Source organism: Salmo trutta, chromosome 6 (assembly GCF_901001165.1).
Source record: "Salmo trutta chromosome 6, fSalTru1.1, whole genome shotgun sequence".
NCBI classification, from domain to species: domain Eukaryota; kingdom Metazoa; phylum Chordata; class Actinopteri; order Salmoniformes; family Salmonidae; genus Salmo; species Salmo trutta.
Genome location: NC_042962.1, coordinates 27,326,642 through 27,352,439, shown reverse-complemented (window position 1 = coordinate 27,352,439; position 25,798 = coordinate 27,326,642). Strand labels below are relative to the sequence as shown.

Genomic DNA, 25,798 nt, shown 5'->3' with positions numbered 1-25,798 from the left:
TAGTGCTGCATTTAGCTGTGGTTTTGGTTTTTGTGACATATATGCTTGCTTTGAAAATGGCTGTGTGATTATTTTTGGCAGGGTACTCTCCTGACATAATCTAATGTTTTGCTTTCGCTGTAAAGCCTTTTTGAAATCAGACATTGTGGTTAGATTAACGAGAGTCTTGTCTTTAAAATGGTGTAAAATAGTCATATGTTTGAGAAATTGAAGTTATAGCATTTTTGAGGTATTTGTATTTCGCGCCACGCAATTCCACTGGCTGTTGAGTAACGTCCCACCTCGCCCAGGGAGGTTAATTCTATGTCCTCGTGCTAATAACCCTTGATCTGATGAATGTGTCGTAGTAACAGGGAGAAGTTTATTGAGAGAGAACTTTGTGCAGTGGCCACAGCCTGACCAATCACATTCTGTTTCAAATAGTACATCTAAGGAACCAGAACAGGACAAATGTAAAGACTTGCTAAGTTTATGTTGTTTGTATATTGTTCCCCTCAGACAGAGAGAGGGATTTCTGTGCTGTGTTTGGGTCCAGTGTGAGCTGACAGGAATCTGGGAGAAGAGCAGGAATTTCACACTGTAAGAACTGTTCTCTAGTCTTGGGCTCTGGAGGCAGTAAAACATCCACTGAATTCACTACAGACACAGACATCTAACTTCCGGCGAGCGACAGAGATGGCCGCCTCGCTTCGCGTTCTTAGGAAACTATGCAGTATTTTGTTTTTTTATGTATTACCAACAACGACAAGACGGCCTACAGGGAAGAGGTGAGGGCCCTCGGAGTGTGGTGTCAGGAAAATAACCTCACACTCAACATCAACAAAACAAAGCAGATGATCGTGGACTTCAGGAAACAGCAGAGGGAGCACCCCCCTATCCACATCGATGGGACAGTAGTGGAGAAGGTGAAAAGTTTTAAGTCCCTCGACGTACACATCACGGACAAACTGAAATGGTCCACCCACACAGACAGCGTGGTGAAGAAGGCGCAATAGCGCCTCGAAATTTGGCTTGTCACCAAAAACACTCATAAACTTTTACAGATGCACAATTGAGAGCATCCTGTCGGGCTGTATCACCGCCTGATACGGCAACTGCTCCGCCCACAACCGTAAGGCTCTCCAGAGGGTAGTGAGGTCTGCACAACGCATCACCGGGGGCAAACTACCTGCCCTCCAGGACACCTACACCACCCGATGTCACAGGAAGGCCAAAAAGATCATCAAGGACAACAACCACCCGAGCCACTGCCTGTTCACCCCGCTATCATCCAGAAGGCGAGGTCAGTACAGGTGCATCAAAGATGGGACCGAGAGACTGAAAAACAGCTTCTATCTCAAGGCCATCAGACTGTTAAACAGCCATCACTAACATTGAGTGGCTGCTGCCAACATAGTGACTCAAATCTCTAGCCACTTTAATAATAAAAAATAGGATGAAATAAATGTATCACTAGTCACTTTAAACAATGGCACTTTATATAATGTTTACATAACCTACATTACTCATCTCATATGTATATACTGTACTCTATACCATCTATTACATCTTGCCTATGCCGTTCGTCCATCACTCATTTATATATTTATATGTACATATTCGTATTCATTCCTTTACACTTGTGTGTAAAAGGTAGTTGTTGTGAAATTGTTAGATTACTTGTTAGATATTACTGCATGGTCGGAACTAGAAGTATGAGCATTTCGCTACACTCGCATTAACATCTGCTAACCATGTGTATGTGATAAGGGAATTATCTATTAAAGGTAAATGAATCAATAGACCATGATGAATTATTAGTCATACAGAATGGTTAATGAATAATCAATGTAATGATCAATGTATGGATAGATAAGTTTGATTAGTTCTGGAAAGTTCAGGAACCATGTGATAGGGAAAGGAATGTGTATATGCAATTACGAGGGACACCAGGAGACACATGTTCCTGGGAGTGAAAGCTTCAAAGCATTTCTTATCTTGAGGGAAAGAAACAGGCGAGCTCGGGAGAGTGATAAAGAGGGTGAGAAGGTTGTGGGGGAGACAGGTCACCAACAGTGTGTGTAAATGCATGTGCGTAAGAAAACAAGAACTATATAATGACTGTTTTGTTATCCTGACCTCAGAACGTTCTCTGAATAAAAGCTACAGATACCTTTTGCAGAAAGCTGAGTCCTTGCCTAATTATTTTAACCCATTGTCTTACAAACCTTGGGCATTAGTCAAGGCGAATTGATTCTTGATTATTATCATCAAAGATATAAAATTCCTTTAACAATTGGTCCTTCGAGACGGATTTCAAACTGCCGCTGTCGTTCCAAGGAGACACCGAAACCGTGCACGGGCGGATGAAATATCCGTAAATCAAAGACCTGGCCCTTTTCTGTGGGTTCTTTACAGGCCGGTGGCAAATTGGTACGCGACAGAGGTGGTGACGAGATTCAACGAACATTAAAAAAAAACTCAGCTGCAAATGATAAGGTTAGTAGACTTTATTCATACTTTTGGGGAATAGCACCTGTATGATTAAATTAAATAAGGGGTGAGTGATATACCTATAGGTTTGCATTGCATAGTGAAATGAGTGATATACCTATAGGTTTGCATTGCATGGTGAAATGAGTGAAATGAGTGATACACCTGTGTGTATGCATTGCATGAGGGAATAAGGGACACAATTGGGTGTTGGCATTTGATGAGAAATGAGTGAAAGACAAAAACGATTGTTGAGAGTGCAAGGCAAAAGCGATTGTTATGAGTGAAAGGTACTCTGGGTACGCTGAGATTGATGAATGTTATAGCTGGTGACCGGGGCTCAGAAGTTCGTGCGGAGAAAAATCGGTTTTAAAGGGAATCAAGTAGTCTGCGCGAATAGAAGAGAGGAATCAGTCGTAAATTCAAAATCTCATTGATGTAGAGGATTTTAATGTACTCTGGGTGTTAGACGCTGAAAGTCGGGGAGGTTATAGCTGGTGATCTGGCTTCGGAAGTTCGCGTGGAGAAAAATCGGTTTTAAAGGGAATCAAGTATTCTGCGCGAATGGAAGGCAGAAATTAGTTGTAAATCCAAAAGGACGAATTCGAAAACGGGGGAGGGTCCGAAATAGACCCTCGGCAACTGTGGCCACTGCATAAAACTAAACTAGGTCTTATGGTGAGAACCTGATAACGTAAAAGGGTTAATAGTCCATAGGGGGATAGTCGGTACCTAAATACGGCTTTGGGTCTGATATCTATGGGTGAAGTGAGACCTAATATGGTGGAGTGAGATACAGGTATTGGTGTCAAGAGTTACATGAAGCAACAGATAAATAGGCTGTTAACTAGGGCTTTAACGAGAACATATTGTTAGAATCAACAGTCGCAAGAAAAAAGCAGTTAGTCCTTTTTGAGCGATGAGATAGAAGCAATTTGTAATATAGAAAGACCCCTGGAAAGTAGTTTATAGTTGCATACGTATGCGACCTAATGTCTGATCAAGAGTCCCCTCTGTAGATAAAGTTTCGAGAGAGATAGAGTGATTATGCTGTTATGAGGGATTGCGTGTGAGGAGAATTCTGTCGATAAATCGCGAGGAAAAGACGGACAGTAAAACCTAAATATAAAACGGGTTGCAGTGTTTGCCTGGGAGCAAGATAAAGACCGGGTTAGGATATATACGTATAAATCATTCTAGCAGAACTACTCTGTAATTGAAAAGAAGGTTAATAACGAAAACATCTTGCTAGAATCAACAGTCGCAAGAAAAAAGCGGGTTAGTCCTTTTTGAGCGATGAGATAGAAGCAATTTGTAAAGTAGAATAATTATTCCCCAAATTGAATAGTTAATAACGAAAACATCTTGCTAGAATCAACAGTCGCAAGAAAAAAGCGGGTTAGTCCTTTTTGAGCGATGAGATAGAAGCAATTGGTAAAGTAGAATAATTATTCCCCAAATTGAATAGTTAATAACGAAAACATCTTGCTAGAATCAACAGTCGCAAGAAAAAAGCGGGTTAGTCCTTTTTGAGCGATGAGATAGAAGCAATTTGTAAAGTAGAATAATTATTCCCCAAATTGAATAGTTAATAACGAAAACATCTTGCTAGAATCAACAGTCGCAAGAAAAAAGCGGGTTAGTCCTTTTTGAGCGATGAGATAGAAGCAATTTGTAATATAGAATAATTATTCCCCAAATTGAATAGTTAACAACGAGAACATATTGTTAGAATCAACAGTCGCAAGAAAAAAGCGTTTGTCCTTTTTGAGCGATGAGATAGAAGCAATTTGTAATATAGAACGATTATTCCCCAAATTCTAGGTTAATAACGGTAAAATAGCATACACCTAAAGATTAACAACGAGGAGACACTGATCGTATTTGGTTTGGAGTTGTATAAATTAAAGCACATAGTTTAAGGTTCTTACGAATAATATTTCTAAAACTCTAGATTGGGAGAAGAAACCGAATAAATACGGGTGTACTTTAAACGATTTAAGCAACATGAGTAGTAAATCCTCTAAGGGAATCCCGGTCTTGACGGGAGATGAACGTTTCATGCTGGGAAAAGATAAAAGAAACATTCATTTTGGGCAAAGATGGAGGAAGAACTATGATTTTGATGGATGTTTAAATGTTGAAAGATTGGAATTAATGGTAAAACAAATACATAAGGTCAGTGGGGGTAAGACGGAGAAGCAGCGCACAGAGGGGCTTGACACCGCTCGTGTTTGGCTGGCAGAAGCTAGACAAAGAGATGTAGCCAGGGCAGTAGAAGGGGTAGGACATCCCAAGACAGGAATGGATGGATTCAAGAGAGATTTGGAGGCTCTGGCAGCCAGCTTTAAACTAAACACGGGTGAAGTAGAGCGTGCAGTCAGACAGTTGGTGGGAAAAGATTGGGCAGCAGTTAGGGGGAATTGAATACCAGGGAATGGGGATTTGATAGTAATGCCCTGGGCGATAGATGGACAATATGTCGATAAAGTCACACAGCTGTGTAATAATCTGAGGGACCACTATCACCGACATGCAGATTTCTCTAAGGTTCACGAGTGTAAACAAGAAGAGAATGAGACTATAAATCAATACCTAGAGAGATTAAAGGAGGTATTCAATGCCAACAGTGGGTTAATAGAGCCACGGGTAGAGCAGGGGAACGACACAGCATTTCACCAGCAACTGAAAATAGCTATCCTCAGTGGAATGCGCCCAGAGATAAGTCGTGCCATAAAAAGGACTCTAGTAGGATGGGGAACAGCGACTCTGGCAGAGGTAAAGAGATATGCCGTTCACTATGAGCAGCATGGGAAAAACAACAGAATTAAAAAAGAACAGAAAAAAACAGAGTACCTGATAGCAACCCTAGGGGAAATAGCGGGGAGGAGAACAGACTCTGTAGACAGAAGGGAAAAAACAGGGAGACGCGCTGACAAAGACGGAAAGAAGCGGTGTTTTAATGGCGATAGAACAGGACATTTCGCCAGAGACTGTAAAACACCCTGTGAACATTGTATCCGAGCAGGAAAGAACTACCGAAATTTTAAACATGAACAATAGCATTGTGGTTTAGTGGTAGAATTCTTGCCTGCCATGCGGGGGACCCGTGTTCGGATCCCAGCCCATGCACCATGGGACTAAAAGTGAATGTAATTATTATGTTTTGACTGGAACGATACGGTTGTTAGTGTTTGTTTAAGATAGAAACCGAATGTTTGGAGAGCTTGTTTAGTAAATAGGAAGGGAGATTCTTTCAAAAGAATAGCGGAGCGAATTCGATAAAGTACGTTGTTTGTGGTCTAAATGGCCTGCTTAAATGATTTATAGAGAGAATGGGAGTTGTAATTGAAGGACGGAATCAAGGAAAAGGCAGTTACTTAAATCTAATGAATTATAAGGAGCGGAAATTAATAATTGCGACAGAATTGTGGCGATATACATGATATTTTTAAACCCTTGGACATTTCATAAGACTATAAACCAATACCTAGAGAGATTAAAGGACGTGTCCAACGCTAATATTGGGTTAATAGAAACCACGGTAGTGGATGGATTTGAAGCCCCGGATTATCAGCAATGAAAAATTGCTTTCCTCAGTGGAATGCATCCCGAGATAAATCGTGCCACCAAACAGAACCTCGTAGGGTGGGGGCTAGCAGATCTGAGGGAAGTAAGAGAGGCCAGAGAGGGGGTCGAGACAAATACAGAGAGAAGAAGGTCAGGCGCCCACAGAAAGGCATGTTCAATCACATAAACCATTGAGAAAGTTTAAAACTAATGATTGGGGGGAGTACAATGGAATTTTAAGTATTATTAGGTTTTGTTTATAGTCAACTTTTGGGTTTTGCAATCAGTGTGACAGGATGAAATGCTGACCAAGTGGTTATTGTATGGAAAAAGAAGCGCTTAGCTCTTTGGGAAAAAATAAATAAATAAATAAAAAATTCCTAGAGACATGATATCTTAAAGGGGAATACAAGTGTTACAATTGTAACAAGCTAGGACATATGGTTAGACAGTGTAAAGCACCGTGTGACCGCTGCAGGGATGGAAATCATTCTGGTAGAGATTGTAAGAGGTACAGAGACAAGCAAGGCCAGAGAGGGAGTAGAGATAAAGAAAAGAAGATCAGGCGACCCCAGCCAGACTCAGAGGAGGAGGATGGGGCATGACTAACTATGGAGAGCAGGGGAACAGACACTAGTGGGGGGAAGGACGATTTTCAGAATTTAGTTATAAACAGCGATTGTGAAGTTTTTGAATTGGCTACAATTGATTTGGCAGTACAACAAGAACAGAAACCCTATTTAGAAACTAACAGTAATGGGAGAGAGAATCAAATTTCTGTGTGATACTGGGGAGTGTCTTGTTTTCAGTTTTAATAAACACATGGAATTCATTTGATAGGGAATGTTCTGGGAACCTGGGATACAAAATGTAGATGAAGTTCTTAGCTTTAATTTGTTTAATGTAGTAAGAAACACGGTTCTGAAAGGGTGGTATGACTTGTTGACCCCTCTGGTGACTTTTCCTGTGTGGTCTGATCAGCCACATTGAAAAGCCATTTGGATGGTGAATTAAGGTCATTGGTGATATTGATTTTAAGGGAATTTGAAGAACTGATAATGATGATGGAGTTAAAGTTCTTAGAGACAATTGATAATTTGAACCAATGATAGGACTAAAAGGGCAAAGCCTTAGACTAAGGGTAGGCTTCCTTAAGTCTATTTTCCTAGAACAATAAGGGTAAAATATTTTTTCTGGGTGGAGTAAATCAGATGAGTCATTTTGATCTGATTATGTGATTTGAAAATATTTTGACCAGTAGCAGGGGTATTTTTTTACATGATGTAGATACATTTATTTTCCCTTAGGAAGTCAGCTGTTGTTGAATTCAGTGTAAGAGATTTAACACAACAAGGCTGTGGAATTGATATACTAGTATTACTATATTTTGTTGTGAAGAAGTTTAATAATGGTAGACTTAGGTCAACAGGACAGGGATACATGACATCTGTAGGTGATCCAGGATTATTGAGGGTATCGAGATAAATGTAAGTAGATATGCAATATCTAGACAGGTTGATTTTTCTAAAGTTCAGGAGTGCAACCAAGGAGTCAATGAGACATTTAGTCAATATTTGGAAACAACCCAGATTTGATACTTTCTGTTATGAGTAAAAGCTGGAGACAGATAGAAGGGCAGACAGAGAGATCCTCCCCTGCACTGCTGAAACCTTGAGGGTTGGGGAGCAGTAAGAAGAAAGAAGGGGGGCCAGCAGGAGTAGATAGGAAGAGAATTTGGTTCACTTAGCTTTAGGATATTAATTCATGGAGAGACTATCGGCTCCATTGGCAGGCATGTATTTTAGTTTTGATTTTAGTTTAAGTTTGGTAAATTCACTAGGAGGAGCAATGAAAGCTTAGTTGGTTTCAGGGGGTAGACTGAACCATTGCCCAGACACTGTTCTGCACAGTAGGCCGAAATAGTAGCATTGACTAGAACCGGTGAAATAAGAAAGGAGAGAAAAGTTACTATTTACACAGACAAGCACATAGACATTTAAAACCATACAAAGCAGCATAGATATCTTAAAGAAGATAAGACACTTGACAGAGGATTGTTAGATGATAGCCGAGGATGAAGGCCCCAGAGAGAATTGGACATGTAGAAAATGAAAGGGGGCATCCTACAAGAGAAGATCTGACATAAGGATAATTTACTTATCCTACCAAAGAAATTGTATGGATACGCAGCAATATTGATACATAGGTTAAGCAATGTATCAAGGGGAAGGGAGTATAGTAGAGTAGTTAGGAAAGAGTGATGACCTAGAGGATAATTACTTAAAAATAAAAAATTACATTTGTAAGAAGATCCATTCCAACATTTGGAATTGGACTTATTGAAATATTCCGAAAGGAGGGGAAGAAGGGGTGTTTAACAAGAATAGATAAGTATAGCAAATGGGTAGAAACGTTCCCAACTTACTTGGTGGACATGATTATGGTAGCTAAAATATTAAGTAAAGATATTATCCCTAGAGTTGGTTTACTAGGAGCCATCTCTTTAAATGATGGATGACAGTTTAGCTAATCAGGTAGAGCCTATAGAATGACAGAGTTAAAAATACCAGAACAGGTAGACATAGAAATTAAAGATATACTGGCAGAGCACATGAGAAGACTGTTTGTTAACCAAACCCGTATGTCCAAGAATTTGTGTCCAACAGGTGAATTACAGGAGAAGGTGATTCACTCAATCCAACCAGGAGACTGGGTGTGGATCCAGTCCCTGAGGAGAAAAAACTGGAAGCAACACAGTTGGGAAGGCCCATACCAGGTTCTGTTAAACCACTGCCTTTGCCATTAGAAAAGCTGAGAGAGTCACTTGGGTCCACGTTACCCACTGCAAGGAGGTATGTACACATATGAGCACTGTTGATCACACACAGAGTTAGGAGAAGAACCGATACCAACAGGGTCCGGGGGTTACCTCCTTAACGAAGATTTCCTATCCCGACCGTTCATCACTGTGTGTGCTCCTAGAGGTGTGAGTATGGGGTGGTACCTAGCAGAGAGACTAAGGGCAGGAGAGGGTTGGCGGTTTTTGAGAAGAGTAGAAACTCTGAGCTGCATCATAGTCTAATCTGACTGATACATTGATCCACCACCTTCTGGTACTAATCATACGATACCGTTGTCATTGAGATGAAGGAGAAGATAAACTATATAATACACTGATGAGTGACATACAGAATAAGGAGTCGAAGAAGATCAAGATGTAGAATTTAAGGTAAACATTAAACAATTTCCTGGGGAAGCAGACAACTGTACAGGAATTGGGGTTGGCCAGATTGAAGTACTCAGCCAACCCACCTTGGTTCACCTAAATTCCGGATGAATACCAGTGTTATAGATACAAGAATGGCACCGAGAACTTAGATGATTTTAATGACTGAAAGGTAATTGGTAATGTGACTGACTTAGGTTTGAGAGATGAATAGAACATTCTTAACCTCACAGCACCTATAACTGATGAAGGGTGGGCTAGTACCAGCAAAGGACGCATACGACGGAAATTACCACAAAGGGTGGTTAGGAACTTGCGCCCTGGGGTTATAGGTCCAACCAGGTCAAGTTAGTCATCAGAGGCCAGTTATAGGAGGCTAAAGTAGGCACAGAAGGAGTTTTGACCAGGATTGGAGTAGCTTTGTCTAGATGGATGCTATTGGCATCCTCAGGGAAGTTCCAGATGAATACAAAGCTATGAATCAAATATGTGAAGGCTTTAACACTACATTATTTTGGTGGTTGACAATAAATAGAAATGTGGATTGGATTAATGACATCTTTTATAATCAACAGAGATTCATGAATGAAAACGAGGATGCAGTAAAGAGGTTCTCTGATCAATTATCCGCCACCTCCCTCATGACCTGGTAAAATAGACTGACTCTCGATATGTTATTGGCAGAAGAGGGCAGTGTAGGTAGAATGATTAGGTTCAGCGCTACACGTACATTCCTGATAATACATCCCATGGTTGGGAAATGGAAAAGTGTTGTAAGAACTGTATTATGGGCTGCTTTCACCTGTATGAGTGTGTTTGTGTTGTGTGGATGTTGTCTCATCCCATGTGTGAGAGGTTTAATCACCAGGACTCTAGAGAGATCGATGACGCAGCAGATGGTGAGATATGTACCGATTCCGAGCTCCAATCAGTGGGATGGCGATTACGGGCCTCCAGGCCAGGGAGATGATTCCGTCTCTTTCGACAACGAGGAGCCAATGTTTGATGAAACAATTTTCAACATTTAGATACACTGTTCCTTAAATGAAAATTATGATGAAAATCCTAAACAGAAGTGTCATAATTGGAAATAGGCCTAGGACATTAATGGATGAATATGAGGAATATTCATGTATTGGACTTGTTTAAATCATTGTAGTGTGATGTATTGTATTTCCATATAGCGTGTGATGTATTGTATTTCCATATAGTGTGTGATGTGATGTATTTCCATATAGTGTGTGATGTATTTCCATGTAGCGAGTGATTATTGCATTTACATATAGCGTGTGATTAGTATGGTTCTCATATAGCATCTGATCAAATCATGGTGAATTATTGAATCATTTAAGGGTGGAATTGATAAGGGAATTATCTATTAAAGGTAAATGAATCAATAGACCATGATGAATTATTAGTCATACAGAATGGTTAATGAATAATCAATGTAATGATCAATGTATGGATAGATAAGTTTGATTAGTTCTGGAAAGTTCAGGAACCATGTGATAGGGAAAGGAATGTGTATATGCAATTACGAGGGACACCAGGAGACACATGTTCCTGGGAGTGAAAGCTTCAAAGCATTTCTTATCTTGAGGGAAAGAAACAGGCGAGCTCGGGAGAGTGATAAAGAGGGTGAGAAGGTTGTGGGGGAGACAGGTCACCAACAGTGTGTGTAAATGCATGTGCGTAAGAAAACAAGAACTATATAATGACTGTTTTGTTATCCTGACCTCAGAACGTTCTCTGAATAAAAGCTACAGATACCTTTTGCAGAAAGCTGAGTCCTTGCCTAATTATTTTAACCCATTGTCTTACAAACCTTGGGCATTAGTCAAGGCGAATTGATTCTTGATTATTATCATCAAAGATATAAAATTCCTTTAACAGTATGTGACCAGTAAAATTTGATTTGATTCACAGAAAGAGAGAATATTATCAGCATACCATATTGTACATGTATAAAGTGATGACTATATGACCTCTGATTGGTCTAAACTAGGTGTTCTTACATTATGTGATGTGTTAGTATTATATTCAACTCACCTGTGGTGGAGATCTTGGTCCATTCTCCTTTAAGAACATCTTCTAGTTTCTCTCTGACATCAGAAACAGCCTAATTCACATCTCCAAAGTACTGAGGATGGATAACGATGCTGGGTAAGTCTGAAGAGACACTGGGACTGGAGAGAGACTGATAACTCTGGAGAGAGACAGAGAGACAGAGAGTGTGAGAGAGGAAGAGAGAGAGAGTGAGAAAGAAGAAAAAGAAGAGAGAGAGAGAGAGAGAGCAGATAATTGACAATGTTTTTGTAATCAAATATGTTTTATTAATGTCAGCAAACATGAATATTGATATGGAGAATAAAGTTTAATTGACAAAATGAATAGTTTCACAACAAGTACATTTCTGTAACAAGGCAGTTTAGTTACCTGGAGGAAATGGATGTGATCCTCTGTGTGAGAGCTGCTCCAGCTCAGCGTTTCTCCTCCTCAGCTCAGCTATCTCCTGTTCCAGTTGCTCCAGGAGTCCATCAGCTTTACCCACTTGAGCCTTCTCCTGGTCTCAGCCCACTCCTATTTCAACACACTTTCCTCCAGAGCCATATATTCAGAGGTAACATATCTTCTCCGGCAGAGGGCGGTCCAGTAACATGCATTGTGATCCAGGACTAAACATTAGAGCAGCCTATTCACATAACAAGTTTTGGCTCAAAGTGCAATACTTGTAAATAACATTCATTGTAAGTGTATGGTTCCTACCTTTACAACATATTAGCCAGACAAATGTATACTGGATATTGAAACATAATGTAAAGTGAATGATTGATTTGCCTCTGTGTCCAGAATTCATTGTATACTATTATGAGTATGAATATTATGTGCAGCCAATATACAATTAACCATTGAAAGGTACATTGTGTACCTAGACCAAATGTGTTATTTTTCTGACGTCTACATTAGAGTTCACTAGATAAACTAAAGGGTATTAATGCAGGATGAGAAATAATGAAATTCATTAATATTTCAATATCAGTTTACTGGAGTCTTTATTCAAAATGAGAGGCAAGTAGAGCTGTCTATGAATGTAACATGTTTCTATAGCTTTTCAAAAATACTGCGATTGTAAGAAGGGACAGATTAGCTGCTATTTTGAGCTATTTAAAAGTTTAATTCAATGTCCACATGCAAATATTCTTTGATATGATGAATTGTTGTGCATTGGCCTGACCAACCACATTCTCTCTTAAATGGCACAGCTATGGAAACAGAACAGGACAAATGCCAAGTCTTATAAAAGACTCAAACCAGGTTGTTTGGTTGTTTGTATAAAGTGCAGTCGACTGTCTTCCTCGGTTAACTTTGATTTAAAACATCTCAAAGAGTGAATCCAAAGTGAAGTCTTCTTGCTCGCTTATATTTTACTTAATGATCATGAATGAAATAAAATGGAGTAAACATTCACCTAGTGTCAGAGTAGATACGCCCCCCCCCACACACACACACGTACCTCACCACACATGCACCCCACTCGCAGGCAAGCACACACACTGCTGCTAAATATAAGGTTCTTTAATTGCCTTGTCACTCATGTAGTTTAGACCATAAACACTTAAAGACAAAAAATAGAAATCTAGTTAATTTTGGTGGTTTACTGAGAGGTAGAGGTACTGTAAAACAAAAAATGTGGATTCATTTTATTTTGCCATGTCACCATCTGCTGGGCAATAGATTGAGTAGTAATTGTTTAGCACCAGATTGATATACAATATATAGGCCTAGATACATTTGAGGAAATTCAACAGATTCAAATTTAATTATCAACAGGTAAATCATAATACAACGTATTAAACAAGATATCAATACAGCGGTTGTTATTCAGAAAGTACATCAAAGTGATAATAAATCAAAATGAATGTGAATGTATAAGATGAAAACATACACAAAAATTAAGATGATGTCACTCAGAACAATTATTGTACATACCAGACTAAAACAGCATTAACCGTCATTCTACTATGGGGAACTCTACAGTTTACACAGTTCAGCAGAATCGTTTACGCACCAAACCCATATCCCAGGATAGAGGGGTTTAGTGAACGTGGTTTGAACTGTGTGGAGGAGGGTCATTGTGTCAGAGATCCTGTAGAAGGACAGAATACATGCCTTGTGATCCAGGTACACTCCTACTCTGGAGGACTGAGGGCCTGACACTTTAGTCTTAACATTATTGTGTCTGAAACTATAACCATTACTAGAGCACTCTAAACCCCAAGACTTGTCATTGTATCCAAATCTGGAATCATTAACCAACCCTATTCTACTTATGTCTTTATACGAGACTGCTATAAAAACAGTCCCACGATGACACTCCACCTCCCAGTAACAGCGTCCAGACAGACCCTCTCTACAAAGGACCTGCCACCAATCAGTGAACCTGTCTGGATGGTCAGGATGTAGATTGTTAACAGCATTAACAGCAGTCACCTTCCTGTTTCCCTCAGACAGAGAGAGAGATTTCTGTGCTGTGTTTGGATCCAGTGTGAGCTGACAGGAATCTGGGAGAAGAGCAGAGCAGAGACCAATGAGGGGAGTTAGAACAGTAAGTTAAGGAACATACTGTACTGTATCTACCCTGTCTTTGATTACAGCAGAGCAGAGATCAATGAGAGCAGTATCTACTATTGATATATCACAAGGTTTGTGAGTAGTGTCAGAAAAAAGAGACCGTTAGTTACTTGATGAAGAAACTCACATTGTAAGAACTGTTCTCTAGTCTTGGGCTCTGGAGGCAGTAAAACATCCACTGAATTCACTACAAACACACAGACATTCCCAGAAAGAGAGAATATTATCAGTATACCATATTGCACATGTATAAAGTGATGACTATAGGACCTCTGATTGGTCTAAACTAGGTCTTCTTAAACTATGTATTGTGTTAGTATTATTTTCAACTCACCTGTGGTGGAGATCTTGGTCCATTCTCCTTTAAGTAAGTCTTCTAGTTTCTCTCTGACATCAGAAACAGCCTTATTCACACCTCCAAAGTACTGAAGAGGACGTATAACAATGCTGGGTAAGTATGAAGAGACACTGGGACTGGAGAGGGACTCATAACTCTGGAGAGAGACAGAGAGAGTGTGAGAGAGAGTGAGAAAGAGAGTGTGAGAGAGAGCGAAAGAAGAGAGAGACAGAGAGAGAGCAGATGACTGACACAATGTATTTTGTGATCATATGTTTTTTTATAGATGTCAGAAAACATGAATAATGATATAGAGAATAGAGTATAATTGACAAAATGTACAGTTTCACAAGAAGTTTATTTCTGTATCACCTGTATCAAGGCAGTTTAGTTACCTGGAGGAAATGGATGTGATCCTCTGTGTGTGAGAGCTGCTCCAGCTCAGCGTTTCTCCTCCTCAGCTCAGCTATCTCCTGCTCCAGTTGCTCCAGGAGTCCATCAGCTTGACTCACTTGAGCCTTCTCCTGGGCTCTGATCAACTCCTTCAACTCAGAGCGCCTTCTCTCAATGGAGTGGATCAGCTCAGTAAAGATCCTATCACTGTCCTCCACTGCTGCCTGTGCAGAGTGCTGTTCAGACACAAAGAGAGAAGAGAAGGTAAAAGTGGGGAATCCCTGTTCTTTGCATACAATGCAAATAGTCTGGGTAGGCATTTGAATAGCTATTCAGGAGTCTAATGGCTTGGGGGTAGAAGCTGTTAAGAAGCCTTTTGGACCTAGACTTGGTGCTCCGGTACAACTTGCCGTGCAGTAGCAGAGAGACAAGTCTATGACTAGGCTGGCTTCAGTCTTTGACAATTTTTTGGGCCTTCCTCTGACACCGCCTGGTATAGAGGTCCTGGATGGCAAGAAGCTTGGCCCCAGTGATGTACTGGGCCATAGGCACTACCTACTGTAGTGCCTTGCGGTCAGAGGCCGAGCAGTTGCCATACCAGGCAGTGATGCAACCAGTCAGGATGCTGTCGATGGTGCAGCTGTAGAACTTTTTGAGGATCTGAGGACCCATGCCAAATCTTTTCAGTCTCCTGAGGTGGAATAGGCATTGTCGTGCCCTCTTTAAGACTGTCTTGGTGTGTTTGGACCATGATAGCTTGTTGGTGATGTGGACACCAAAGAACTTGAAGCTCTCAACCTGTTCCACTACAGCCCTGTTGATGAGAATGGGGGCATGCTCGGTCCTCCTTTTTCTGTAGGGCACAATCATCTCCTTTGTCTTGATCACGTTGAGGGAGAGGTTGTTACCTTGGCACCACAATGCCAGGTCTCCGACCTCCTCCCTATAGGCTGTCTCATCATTGTCGGTGATCAGGCCTACCACTGTTGTGTCGTCGGCAAACTTAATAAGGGTGTTGGAGTCGTGCTTGGCCGTGCAGTCACGGGTGAACTGTGAGTACAGGAGGGGACTAAGCATACACCCCTGAGGGTCCCCTGTGTTGAGGATCAGCGTGGCAGATGTGTTGTTACCTACCCTTACCACCAGGGGGCGGCCCGTCAGGATGTCCGGGATCCCGTTGCAGAGGGAGGTGTTTTGTCCCCGGGTCCTTAGTAATGAGCTTTGAGGGCACTGTGGTGTTGAACTCTAAGCTGTAGTCAATGAATAGCATTCTCACGTTGTCACGACTTCCGCCGAAATTGGCTCCTCTCCTTGTTTGGGCGGCGTTCGGCGATCGACGTCACCAGCTTTCTAGCCATCGCCGGGTCCATTTTTCATATATCCATTTGTCTTGTCTTGTTTCCATACACACCTGGTTTTCATTTCCCCAATCAATCTACTTGTATTTAACCCTCTGTTTCCCATCATGTTTTGTGTGTAATTGTTTCATGTTATTGTGGTGTTTTATTACGCGCTTTTCTTTTGTTATGGTCCGTGTTTTGAGCGCATTTGATTTATGAAGTGCTCTCGTTTTTGGAACTAAAATAAAAGGGCGCCTGTTTATATCACTCTACTCTCCTGCACCTGACTTCGCCTCTAATACACCCACTGACAGAATTACACACCTCTAATGGAGTCAGCAGGAGCAGGTACCCCGGTTAGAGGAGTCGAGGAGCGCGTCCAGGAACATTCAGCCATGTTACATCATCTTGGTGCCATGATGGATCGCGTTGTTCAGACCATGTACCGCTGGGAGAGACAGGAAGTCTCTCCAGTGCCTCAACCAGCACAACCGGGGTTGTCTCCACCCATTCCATCCGGAGAGAATTCCAGTGGCATGCGTCTCTCCCTTCCCAGGGAGTATGATGGAACGGCAGCACAGTGCCAGGGATTCTTGTTACAACTGGACCTCTACCTGGCCACTGTGCACCCAGCTCCCTCGGGAGGGGAGAGAGTGGCCGCCCTCATCTCCTGCCTCACAGGAAGAGCGCTGGAGTGGGCAAACGCCGTGTGGAGAGAAGGAGACACGGCGCCAGACCACTTCGAGGAGTTCACCCGTCGCTTCAGGGCCGTCTTTGACCATCCACCTGAGGGCAGAGCGGCTGGGGAAAGGCTCTTCCATTTGAGACAGGGGACGAGGACCGCCCAGGACTTCGCCCTGGAATTTTGGACCTTGGCCGCCGGAGCAGGCTGGAACGACAGGGCCCTCATCGACCGCTATCGATGCAGCCTACGAGAGGACGTCCGACGTGAGCTGGCCTGCAGGGATGCCACCATTTCCTTTGACCAACTGGTGGATTTGTCCATCCGGTTGGATAACCTGCTGGTCACCCGCAGACGTCCAGAGGGGGCTTTGTCGGTTCCATCATCCAGCACTCCCGCTCCGGTGCCCATGGAGTTAGGAGGGGCTGCTCATAGGGAGACTGGAGGAGGAGCCATCACGTGCGCCATCTGTGGCCGCAGAGGACACACTGCCGGTCGGTGCCGTGTTGGTTCCTCTGGGAGTCGAGGCAACAGGCAGGGCACTCTGGCGTCACCCCAGGTGAGTTTGCACCACACTCATCCAGAGTCCTCTATTGATCAACTGTTTGTGCCTGTTTGTTTCCCTGAGTTTTCCCCACATTCCCAGCATAAGGTGCTCGTCGATTCATGCGCAGCTGGGAATTTTATCGACAGAGAATTAGCCATTAGGTTAGGGATCCCCATTTTTCATATAATTAGACCCTTCCCGGTACACGCTCTAGATAGTCGACCATTAGGGTCCGGGCTAATCAGGGAGGCCACCATCTCCTTGGCCATGGTTATGCAGGGGGATCATGAGGAGAGAATCAGTCTCTTCCTCATTGACTCTCCTGCATTTCCTGTGGTACTAGGCTTTCCCTGGTTGGCTCTGCATAACCCCACTATTTCTTGGCAACAGAGGGCTCTCACGGGGGGATCGCGAGAGTGCTCAGGGAGGTGTGTAGGGGTTTCCGTTGGTGCTACCACGGTGGAAAGTCCAGACCAGGTCTCCACCGTGCACATCCCCCCCAGAATATGCCGATTTGGTTCTCGCCTTCTGTAAAAAGAAGGCGACTCAATTATCACCTCATCGACGGGGGGGGATTGTGCGATAAATCTCCTGGCAGATGCTGCGCTTCCCAGGAGTCACGTGTATCCCCTGTCGCATGCGGAGACGGTGGCTATGGATACATATGTCTCTGAATCCCTGCGGCAGGGGTACATTCGGCCCTCTACTTCACCCGCCTCCTCGAGTTTCTTTTTTGTGAAGAAGAAGGATGGAGGTTTACGCCCGTGCATTGACTATAGAGGTCTCAATCAAATCACGGTGAGGTACAGTTACCTGCTACCTCTTATCGCCACGGCGATTGAGTCAATGCATGGGGTGTGCTTCTTCACAAAACTGGATCTCAGGAGTGCGTATAACCTGGTGCGTATCCGGGAGGGAGACGAGTGGAAGACAGCGTTCAGTACCACCACAGGGCATTATGAGTACCTCGTCATGCCGTTCGGGTTGATGAATGCTCCATCAGTTTTCCAATCCTTTGTAGACGAGATTTTCAGGGACCTGCACGGGCAGGGTGTAGTGGTGTATATCGATGACAATCTGATTTACTCCGCTACATGTGCCGAGCATGTGTTCTTGGTGCGCAAGGTACTTGGACGACTGTTGGAGCATGACCTGTATGTCAAGGCTGAGAAATGCCTGTTCTTTCAGCAGGCCGTCTCCTTCCTAGGGTATCACATTTCCACATCAGGGGTGGAGATGGAGAGTGACCGCATTGCAGCCGTGCGTAATTGGCCGACTCCCACCACAGTAAAGGAGGTGCAGCGATATTTAGGGTTTGCCAATTACTACCGGAGATTTATCCGGGGTTTTGGCCAGGTTGCTGCGCCCATTACCTCACTGCTGAAGGGGGGTCCTGTAAGGTTGCAGTGGTCGGCTGAGGTGGACAGGGCTTTTGGGCAGCTAAGAGCTTTGTTTACTTCGGTTCCAGTGCTGGCCCTTCCGGATCCCTCTTTGGCGTTCATAGTGGAGGTGGACACGTCCGAGGCTGGGATAGGAGCTGTGCTCTCTCAGCGCTCAGGCACGCCACCAAAAGTCCGCCCCTGTGCTTTCTTCTCGAAGAAGCTCAGCGGAGCGTAACTATGATGTGGGGTACCGGGAGTTGTTGGCTGTGGTTAAAGCGTTGAAAGCGTGGAGACATTGGCTTGAGGGGACTAAACACCCTTTCCTCATCTAGACTGACCACCGCAACCTGGAGTACATCCGGGCAGCGAGGAGACTGAATCCTCGTCAGGCAAGGTGGGCCATGTTCTTTACCCGTTTTGTGTTTACCCTATCCTACAGACCAGGTTCCCAGAACAAGGCAGATGCACTGTCCCGGCTGTATGACACAGAGGAGCGGCCCATGGATCAGACTCCCATACGCCCGGCCTCCTGCCTGGTAGCGCCGGTAGTGTGGGATCTGGATGCAGACATTGAGCAGGCATTGCGTACAGAGCCCGCTCCCCTCCAGTGTCCCGTTGGGCGTATTCGATCGCCTACGAATTCTCAGAATGCAGCACGTTCTCCGGACCCTTTTTCCCCACCTCCTCTTCACGCAAATCCTGGGGGATCAAGGCATGTTCCCGAGAAAGCAGTATATCGAAAGCAGTATATCGTTTGCGTCGGCCTCGTGAGACTCGTTGAAGGAAACATAGTCGCAGTAATCGCTGTCCTGATGTCCAGAAGATCTGTCAGGTCATAAGAGACGGTAGCGGCAACATTATGAACAAAATAAGTACAAACAACGCAAATAACCAAACAAAAAAAAACATAATCAGTTGGGGGCACGTAAAACATCTTAATCTACCTTCTTCTCCGGCGCCCTCTTATATATTTGAATGTGGTAATCCAATCTGACCTTTATAAGGATTTAAAGCTGTTTTTGCATTTTTCTAATCTCAAAGGTAGTGATTAGGATAGTTTTGATGCCAAAAATTTTGATTATCTTAATCCCACAGGAAACCTTGGATTCAGGATGGATTTAAAAAGGTGAAAGGCACTACAACGAATACATTTCAATGGAACTAACTAAAAACTTTCTAACATCTGAAAAACAGAGGTTCATTAAATTGACCGCATAATAGGTATGTGGTCAGTTGTTAAATGTCTCTCCTTAATCTAGGTACCTTAATGCATTTAGTTTACTCATCTCTGTTTCCCTATGACAGTGTAGAAGTAGTACCATAACCAGTCCAGTAAACTGGTCCAAAAAACAGGTAGAGAGATCTGATCATGGATTCAAAAAATAAATAATAGCACTACAGAATCCAGATTATAATGATCCAGATTACTTTTTTTTTTTAAACTGTTCGCTGGTCAATAATACTTACCTTGAGAGACTCCACAGCCTGTTGGAGCTCCTTCAGCTCCTTCTCTCTTTCCTGGATTCTCTGCTGGAGCTTCTGCTGACTCATCCCCAGCTGACTCTATGGAGAAACACTGTTCATTTAGCTATCAAGGTTGATTTGTCCTGTAGTGCAATAGTATAGTATTATGATATAGGGCCCATAGAGAGTAGGATTTAAATTGTAATACAAGTCCTCACTGCAAAATTATATATCTATGTTGTTAGTTGAATTATTATGTTTCTTTACAGTACTCATATCATATAGTTTAAACAGAACTTTGGACTCAAAATAAAATGATGGTGTATGACTACAGCTAATGGTGATACATTTAGACAATGTTTTTCATGTAACTAATTATATATGTTTATCTCATATTCAAACAGCTCTCCTACTGTATGTTTCATTATTTGTTTATCACAGTCACCAACAAGTTATTCTGGTCTAACCTGTTTCTCTGTCCTCTCCGCTGCAGCTGACACTGTATCATGGCCTTTATGATCATCCACCATACACAGACAACAGATAAAATTCTGATCGGTACGACAGTAAATCTTCAGCAGTTCGTCATGACGGGAGCAGATGTTCTCCTGTAGCTGTGTGGAGGCTTTGACCAGCTTGTGCTTCTTTAGTCCAGGGACACTATAGTGAGGCTGGAGGTGAGTCTTGCAGAAAGACACCAGACACACCAGACAGGACATGAGGGCTTTCTGCTTTCTGGTCCCAGTGCAGAAATCACATGCCACATCTCCAGGTCCAGCATAGCACAGATCAGGGGGAGCAGCCTGAAGTCCTGTCTTCTTCAGTTTCTCCACCACTTCAGCCAACATGTTATTTTTTCTCAGATCAGGCCTTGGAGTGAAGGTCTGTCTGCACTGAGGACAGCTGTAGATCCCCTTCAGATCATCCTGATCCCAGCAGCCCTCAATACAGCTCCTACAGTAACTGTGTCCACAGGGAATAGTGACTGGCTCCTTCAGTAGATCCAGACAGACAGAACAACAGAACTGGTCCTGGTCCAGCAGAACTGCCTGCTGAGCCATTTGGACGGTTGTTGTTCACTTTCACACAGACAAACGACACCGAGATTCAGATAAGTTTTGTTTTCCTAGAAGAGATTTTGTGGGAGGGGGAGCGACTTCCTGGTTCTGCCAGGAGGTGGGGTTAGTTAGAGGGAGGGAGATAAAGGAATGTAGTCCAATGCAATAATGAATATCCTGTGGCCTAGGGTTGTTTAGGGGTCTAAGCAACTTTGCGACATTTACTTCTGCAGCATGAGTTGGAATCCAGCCCACTAATATTTCAACACACTTTCCTCCAGAGCCAGATGTTTAGAGAGGTGACAATTATTCTCAGGGGTTGCTCCAGTAACATTCATTGTGATCCAGGACAAAACCCCTACAGCAGCCTATTCACATACTTTAAGAAGTTTACTACTTATTAGCCAGACATAAATGTATACTGGATATTGAAACATAATGTAAAGTGAATAATTGCTTAGGCTCTGTGTCCAGAATTCATTGTATACTATTATGAGTATAAATATTATGGGTAGCCAATATACATTGAACCATTAAAAGGTACATGTATAAAGTGATGACTATATGACCTCTGATTGGTCTAAACTAGGTGTTCTTACATTATGTGATGTGTTAGTATTATATTCAACTCACCTGTGGTGGAGATCTTGGTCCATTCTCCTTTAAGAACGTCTTCTAGTTTCTCTCTGACATCAGAAACAGCCTTATTCACATCTCCAAAGTACTGAGGATGGATAACGATGCTGGGTAAGTCTGAAGAGACACTGGGACTGGAGAGAGACTGATAACTCTGGAGAGAGAGAGAGAGAGAGTGAGAAAGAAGAAAAAGAAGAGAGAGAGAGAGAGAGAGAGAGAGAGCAGATAATTGACAATGTTTTTGTAATCAAATATGTTTTATTAATGTCAGCAAACATGAATATTGATATGGAGAATAAAGTTTAATTGACAAAATGAATAGTTTCACAACAAGTACATTTCTGTATCATCTGTAACAAGGCAGTTTAGTTACCTGGAGGAAATGGATGTGATCCTCTGTGTGTGAGAGCTGCTCCAGCTCAGCATTTCTCCTCCTCAGCTCAGCTATCTCCTGCTTCAGTTGCTCCAGGAGTCCATCAGCTTGACCCACTTGAGCCTTCTCCTGGTCTCTGATCAACTCCTTCACCTCAGAGCGCCTTCTCTCAAAGGAGTGGATCAGCTCAGCCCACTCCTATTTCAACACACTTTCCTCCAGAGCCATATATTCAGAGGTAACATATCTTCTCCGACAGGGGGAGGTCCAGTAACATGCATTGTGATCCAGGACTAAACATTAGAGCAGCCTATTCACATAACAAGTTTTGGCTCAAAGTGCAATACTTGTAAATAACATTCATTGTAAGTGTATGGTTCCTACCTTTACAACATATTAGCCAGACAAATGTATACTGGATATTGAAACATAATGTAAAGTGAATGATTGATTTGCCTCTGTGTCCAGAATTCATTGTATACTATTATGAGTATGAATATTATGGGTAGCCAATATACAATTAACCATTAAAAGGTACATTGTGTACCTAGACCAAATATGTTATTTTTCTGATGTCTACATTAGAGTTCACTAGATAAACTAAAGGTTATTAATGCAGGATGAGAAATAATGAAATCCATTAATATTTCAATATCAGTTTACTGGAGTCTTTATTCAAAATGAGAGGCAAGTAGAGCTGTCTATGAATGTAACATGTTTCTATAGCTTTTCAAAAATACTGCAATTGTAAGAAGGGACAGATTAGCTGCTATTTTGAGCTATTTAAAAGTTTAATTCAATGTCCTGTGGCAAACCTCTTCAAAGCTAGGAGCGTTTGTCACAAATTAAGTGAGAAACTGTCACCAAAGTCAGCCCAGAATTAAAGTTCTTTCGAACATGACAGTACCTGTATGTTTGTTTCTCTGTCCTGGTCCACCCAGGCCGCAGGTAAGGTCAAGGATAGCAGGGTTCGGTACACAAATCTGGTTCTCGGTAGGTCCAGGTCTAAACGCCAACAGGTAAGTCCAAAACAGTCCAGCTCGTACACGGTAAATCCAGCCAATGTAGAATGTCTCTCTCTCTATGGTTCATAGATCCTTCCCACCCTCTCTCTCTCTCTTCCTGGTTTTTCTTGACCTTTTATCTGTGGGTCGGCTCCACCTTCTGAGGGTTCCCCTTGCTTCTGGGAATTGTAGTTTTGGCAGTCGGCCATTTTGTGATCTGTAGTTCTGATCGGGGTGGCCATTTTAGTGATCGGGCAGAGCCCGTTTATTAGTTCTGCCCTCACATATCTGACATTTATCACTCGACCCCCTTCTTTGCCACACATCTCCCCCCCTAGATCCGACCCCCTAGGTCGGGCTACCGCAGCAAAATATGCGTGCATGCGGGATAACCCATCCACATTTCCCATTTCCTTTCCTGCTCTGTGTTTCAAGTCAAAGTGAAACGGTTGGAGACTCAAAAACCACCGCATCACCCGAGCGTTCTTCTCTTTAGCCCTATGCATCCAGGTGAGTGGTGCATGGTCACTGATGAGGGTGAAGTGGCGCCCCAGCAGGTAGTATTTCAGGCTTTCCAGAGCCCACTTTACTGCCAGCGCCTCTTTCTCAACAACTGAGTAGTTGGTTTCCCGTGGTTCCAGCTTCCTGCTTAAAAACAGGATGGGGTGTTCCACCCCTTCTACCTCTTGGGACAGCACTGCTCCCAAGCCGACCTCTGAAGCATCTGTCTGAACCACAAACTCTCTCTCAAAGTCTAGTACCACCAGCACTGGATTACAGCAGAGGGCCTCCTGTAATGTCCTAAATGCTTTGGTGGCCCTTTCATCCCACTTGACCATGTTTGGCCCTCTGGCTCTAGTCATGTCGGTGAGTGGGGCGGCCACTGTGGCATAACTTGGGATGAACTTCCGGTAGTACCCGGTCAGCACTAGGAAGGCTCGAACCTGCTTCTTATTTACTGGTTTCGGCCATTCTCTAATTGCCTCCACCTTCTTACGTTGGGGTTTGATTAATCCTCTTCCCACGGTGTATCCCAGATACTCCGTTTCCTCTAACCCCACATAACACTTGGCAGGGTTCGCCGTGAGCCCTGCCTTTCTAAGGGCGTCTAACACCGCCTGTACCCGGGGTAAGTGGGATTCCCAATCTGGGCTGTAGATCCCCACGTCATCTAAATAAGCTGCGGCGTATGCTTGGTGCGGTTTTAGGACCTTGTCCATGAGCCGTTGAAAGGTGGCTGGGGCCCCTTGTAGGCCGAATGGCATGACGGTGTATTGAAACAAACCGTCAGGGGTTGAAAATGCTGTCTTTTCTTTGGCCCTGGGGGTCAGAGGAATTTGTCAGGTCCAGGGTCGTAATGTACCGAGTTTTACCAATTTTCTCCAGTAGTTCGTCTACTCTGGGCATGGGGTAGGCATCAAACTTGGAGATTTCATTTACCTTCCGAAAGTCGTTACAGAACCGCAAAGACCCATCGGGCTTGGAGACCATCACAATTGGGCTAGACCACTCACTATGTGACTCTTCGATCACTCCAGCTGTCAACATTTTCTCTGTCTCTGCTCTAATCGCTGCCTGTCGAGCCTCGGGTACCCGATATGGCCTCATGCTCACTTTTCTCCCTGGTAGGGAAACGATATCATGAGCTGTAACCTCAGTTCGGCCGGGTACTTCTGAAAACACATCTCTGTTTTTCTGGATCAGGGTCTTTACTTCCTGTACTTGTGCTGGGGACAAAGTAGGTGAAATATTTACTTCAGCTGTCTCCTGAGTGTGTGTGGGGTACGTGACCATTAGTGTTTCTCTCTCTCTCCATGCTTTTAACAGGTTTATGTGATAGATCTGTTCCTGGGGCCGTCGACCTGGCTGTCGGATCCGATAATTAACTTCTCCTATTCTCTCCAGTACTTCATATGGTCCTTTCCATGTGGCTAGTAGTTTGCACTCTACCGTGGGGATCAGCACTAACACCTTATCTCCCGGTTGAAATTCCCTCAGGGTAGCCTGCCGTTTATAAGTGTGCCGCTGGTGCTCTTGTGCTTGTCTCATGTGCTCTCTGACGATGGGCATGACTGTGGCTATCCTGTTTTGCATTGCCGTGACGTGCTCTATGACACTAGTATACGGGGTGGATTGGTGTTCCCAGGTTTCCCGGGCAATGTCTAAGATTCCCCGGGGGTGCCTCCCATATACCAGCTTGAAGGGAGAAAACCCCAGCGAGGCTTGAGGAACCTCTCTAATGGCAAACATCAGATATGGCAACATGCAATCCCAGTTTTTCCCATCCTTGTCGATTACCTTCCTGAGCATTGACTTCAGGGTCCGGTTGAATCTCTCAACCAGCCCGTCCGTCTGTGGATGGTAAACCGATGTCCTCAACTGTTTCACCTGCCACAATTTACAAAGGTCTGCCATAAGGCGGGACATAAAGGGAGTCCCCTGGTCAGTAAGGATCTCCTTTGGGACCCCAACCCTGGTGAACAATAGCACTAGTTCCTTGGCGATATTTTTGGAAGCCATTGTCCGAAGGGGAATGGCTTCTGGGTAGCGAGTGGCATAATCTAGAATGACCAGAATGTATTGGTGCCCTCTGGCAGATTTGGGTAGTGGGCCCACTATGTCCATCGCTATCCTCTCAAATGGCGTTTCGATTATGGGGAGTGGCACTAACGGGCTTCTAAA

At 43.4% G+C, this 25,798-nt stretch overlaps 1 protein-coding gene across 2 annotated transcripts; it reads right to left on the bottom strand.

The window, feature by feature from the left end:
- Nucleotides 1-258: 258 nt before the first annotated feature.
- Nucleotides 259-21,213, bottom strand: LOC115195779 (tripartite motif-containing protein 16-like). Of its 2 annotated transcripts, none has more exons than XM_029756016.1 (6): nucleotides 20,513-21,211; nucleotides 20,049-20,144; nucleotides 14,633-14,866; nucleotides 14,235-14,394; nucleotides 14,028-14,087; nucleotides 259-552 (listed from the first exon to the last, which is right to left on the bottom strand). In XM_029756016.1, exons 1-6 carry the CDS (start codon nucleotides 21,104-21,106, stop codon nucleotides 470-472), a joined length of 1,227 nt encoding a protein of 408 aa, XP_029611876.1. In that variant the 5' UTR covers nucleotides 21,107-21,211; the 3' UTR covers nucleotides 259-469. The 2 variants fall into 2 exon arrangements, with proteins under 2 accessions (XP_029611876.1, XP_029611875.1); XM_029756015.1 differs by lacking the exon at nucleotides 259-552 and adding an exon at nucleotides 12,420-13,830 and having other exon boundaries at nucleotides 20,513-21,213.
- Between the last annotated feature and the right edge of the window lie 4,585 nt (nucleotides 21,214-25,798).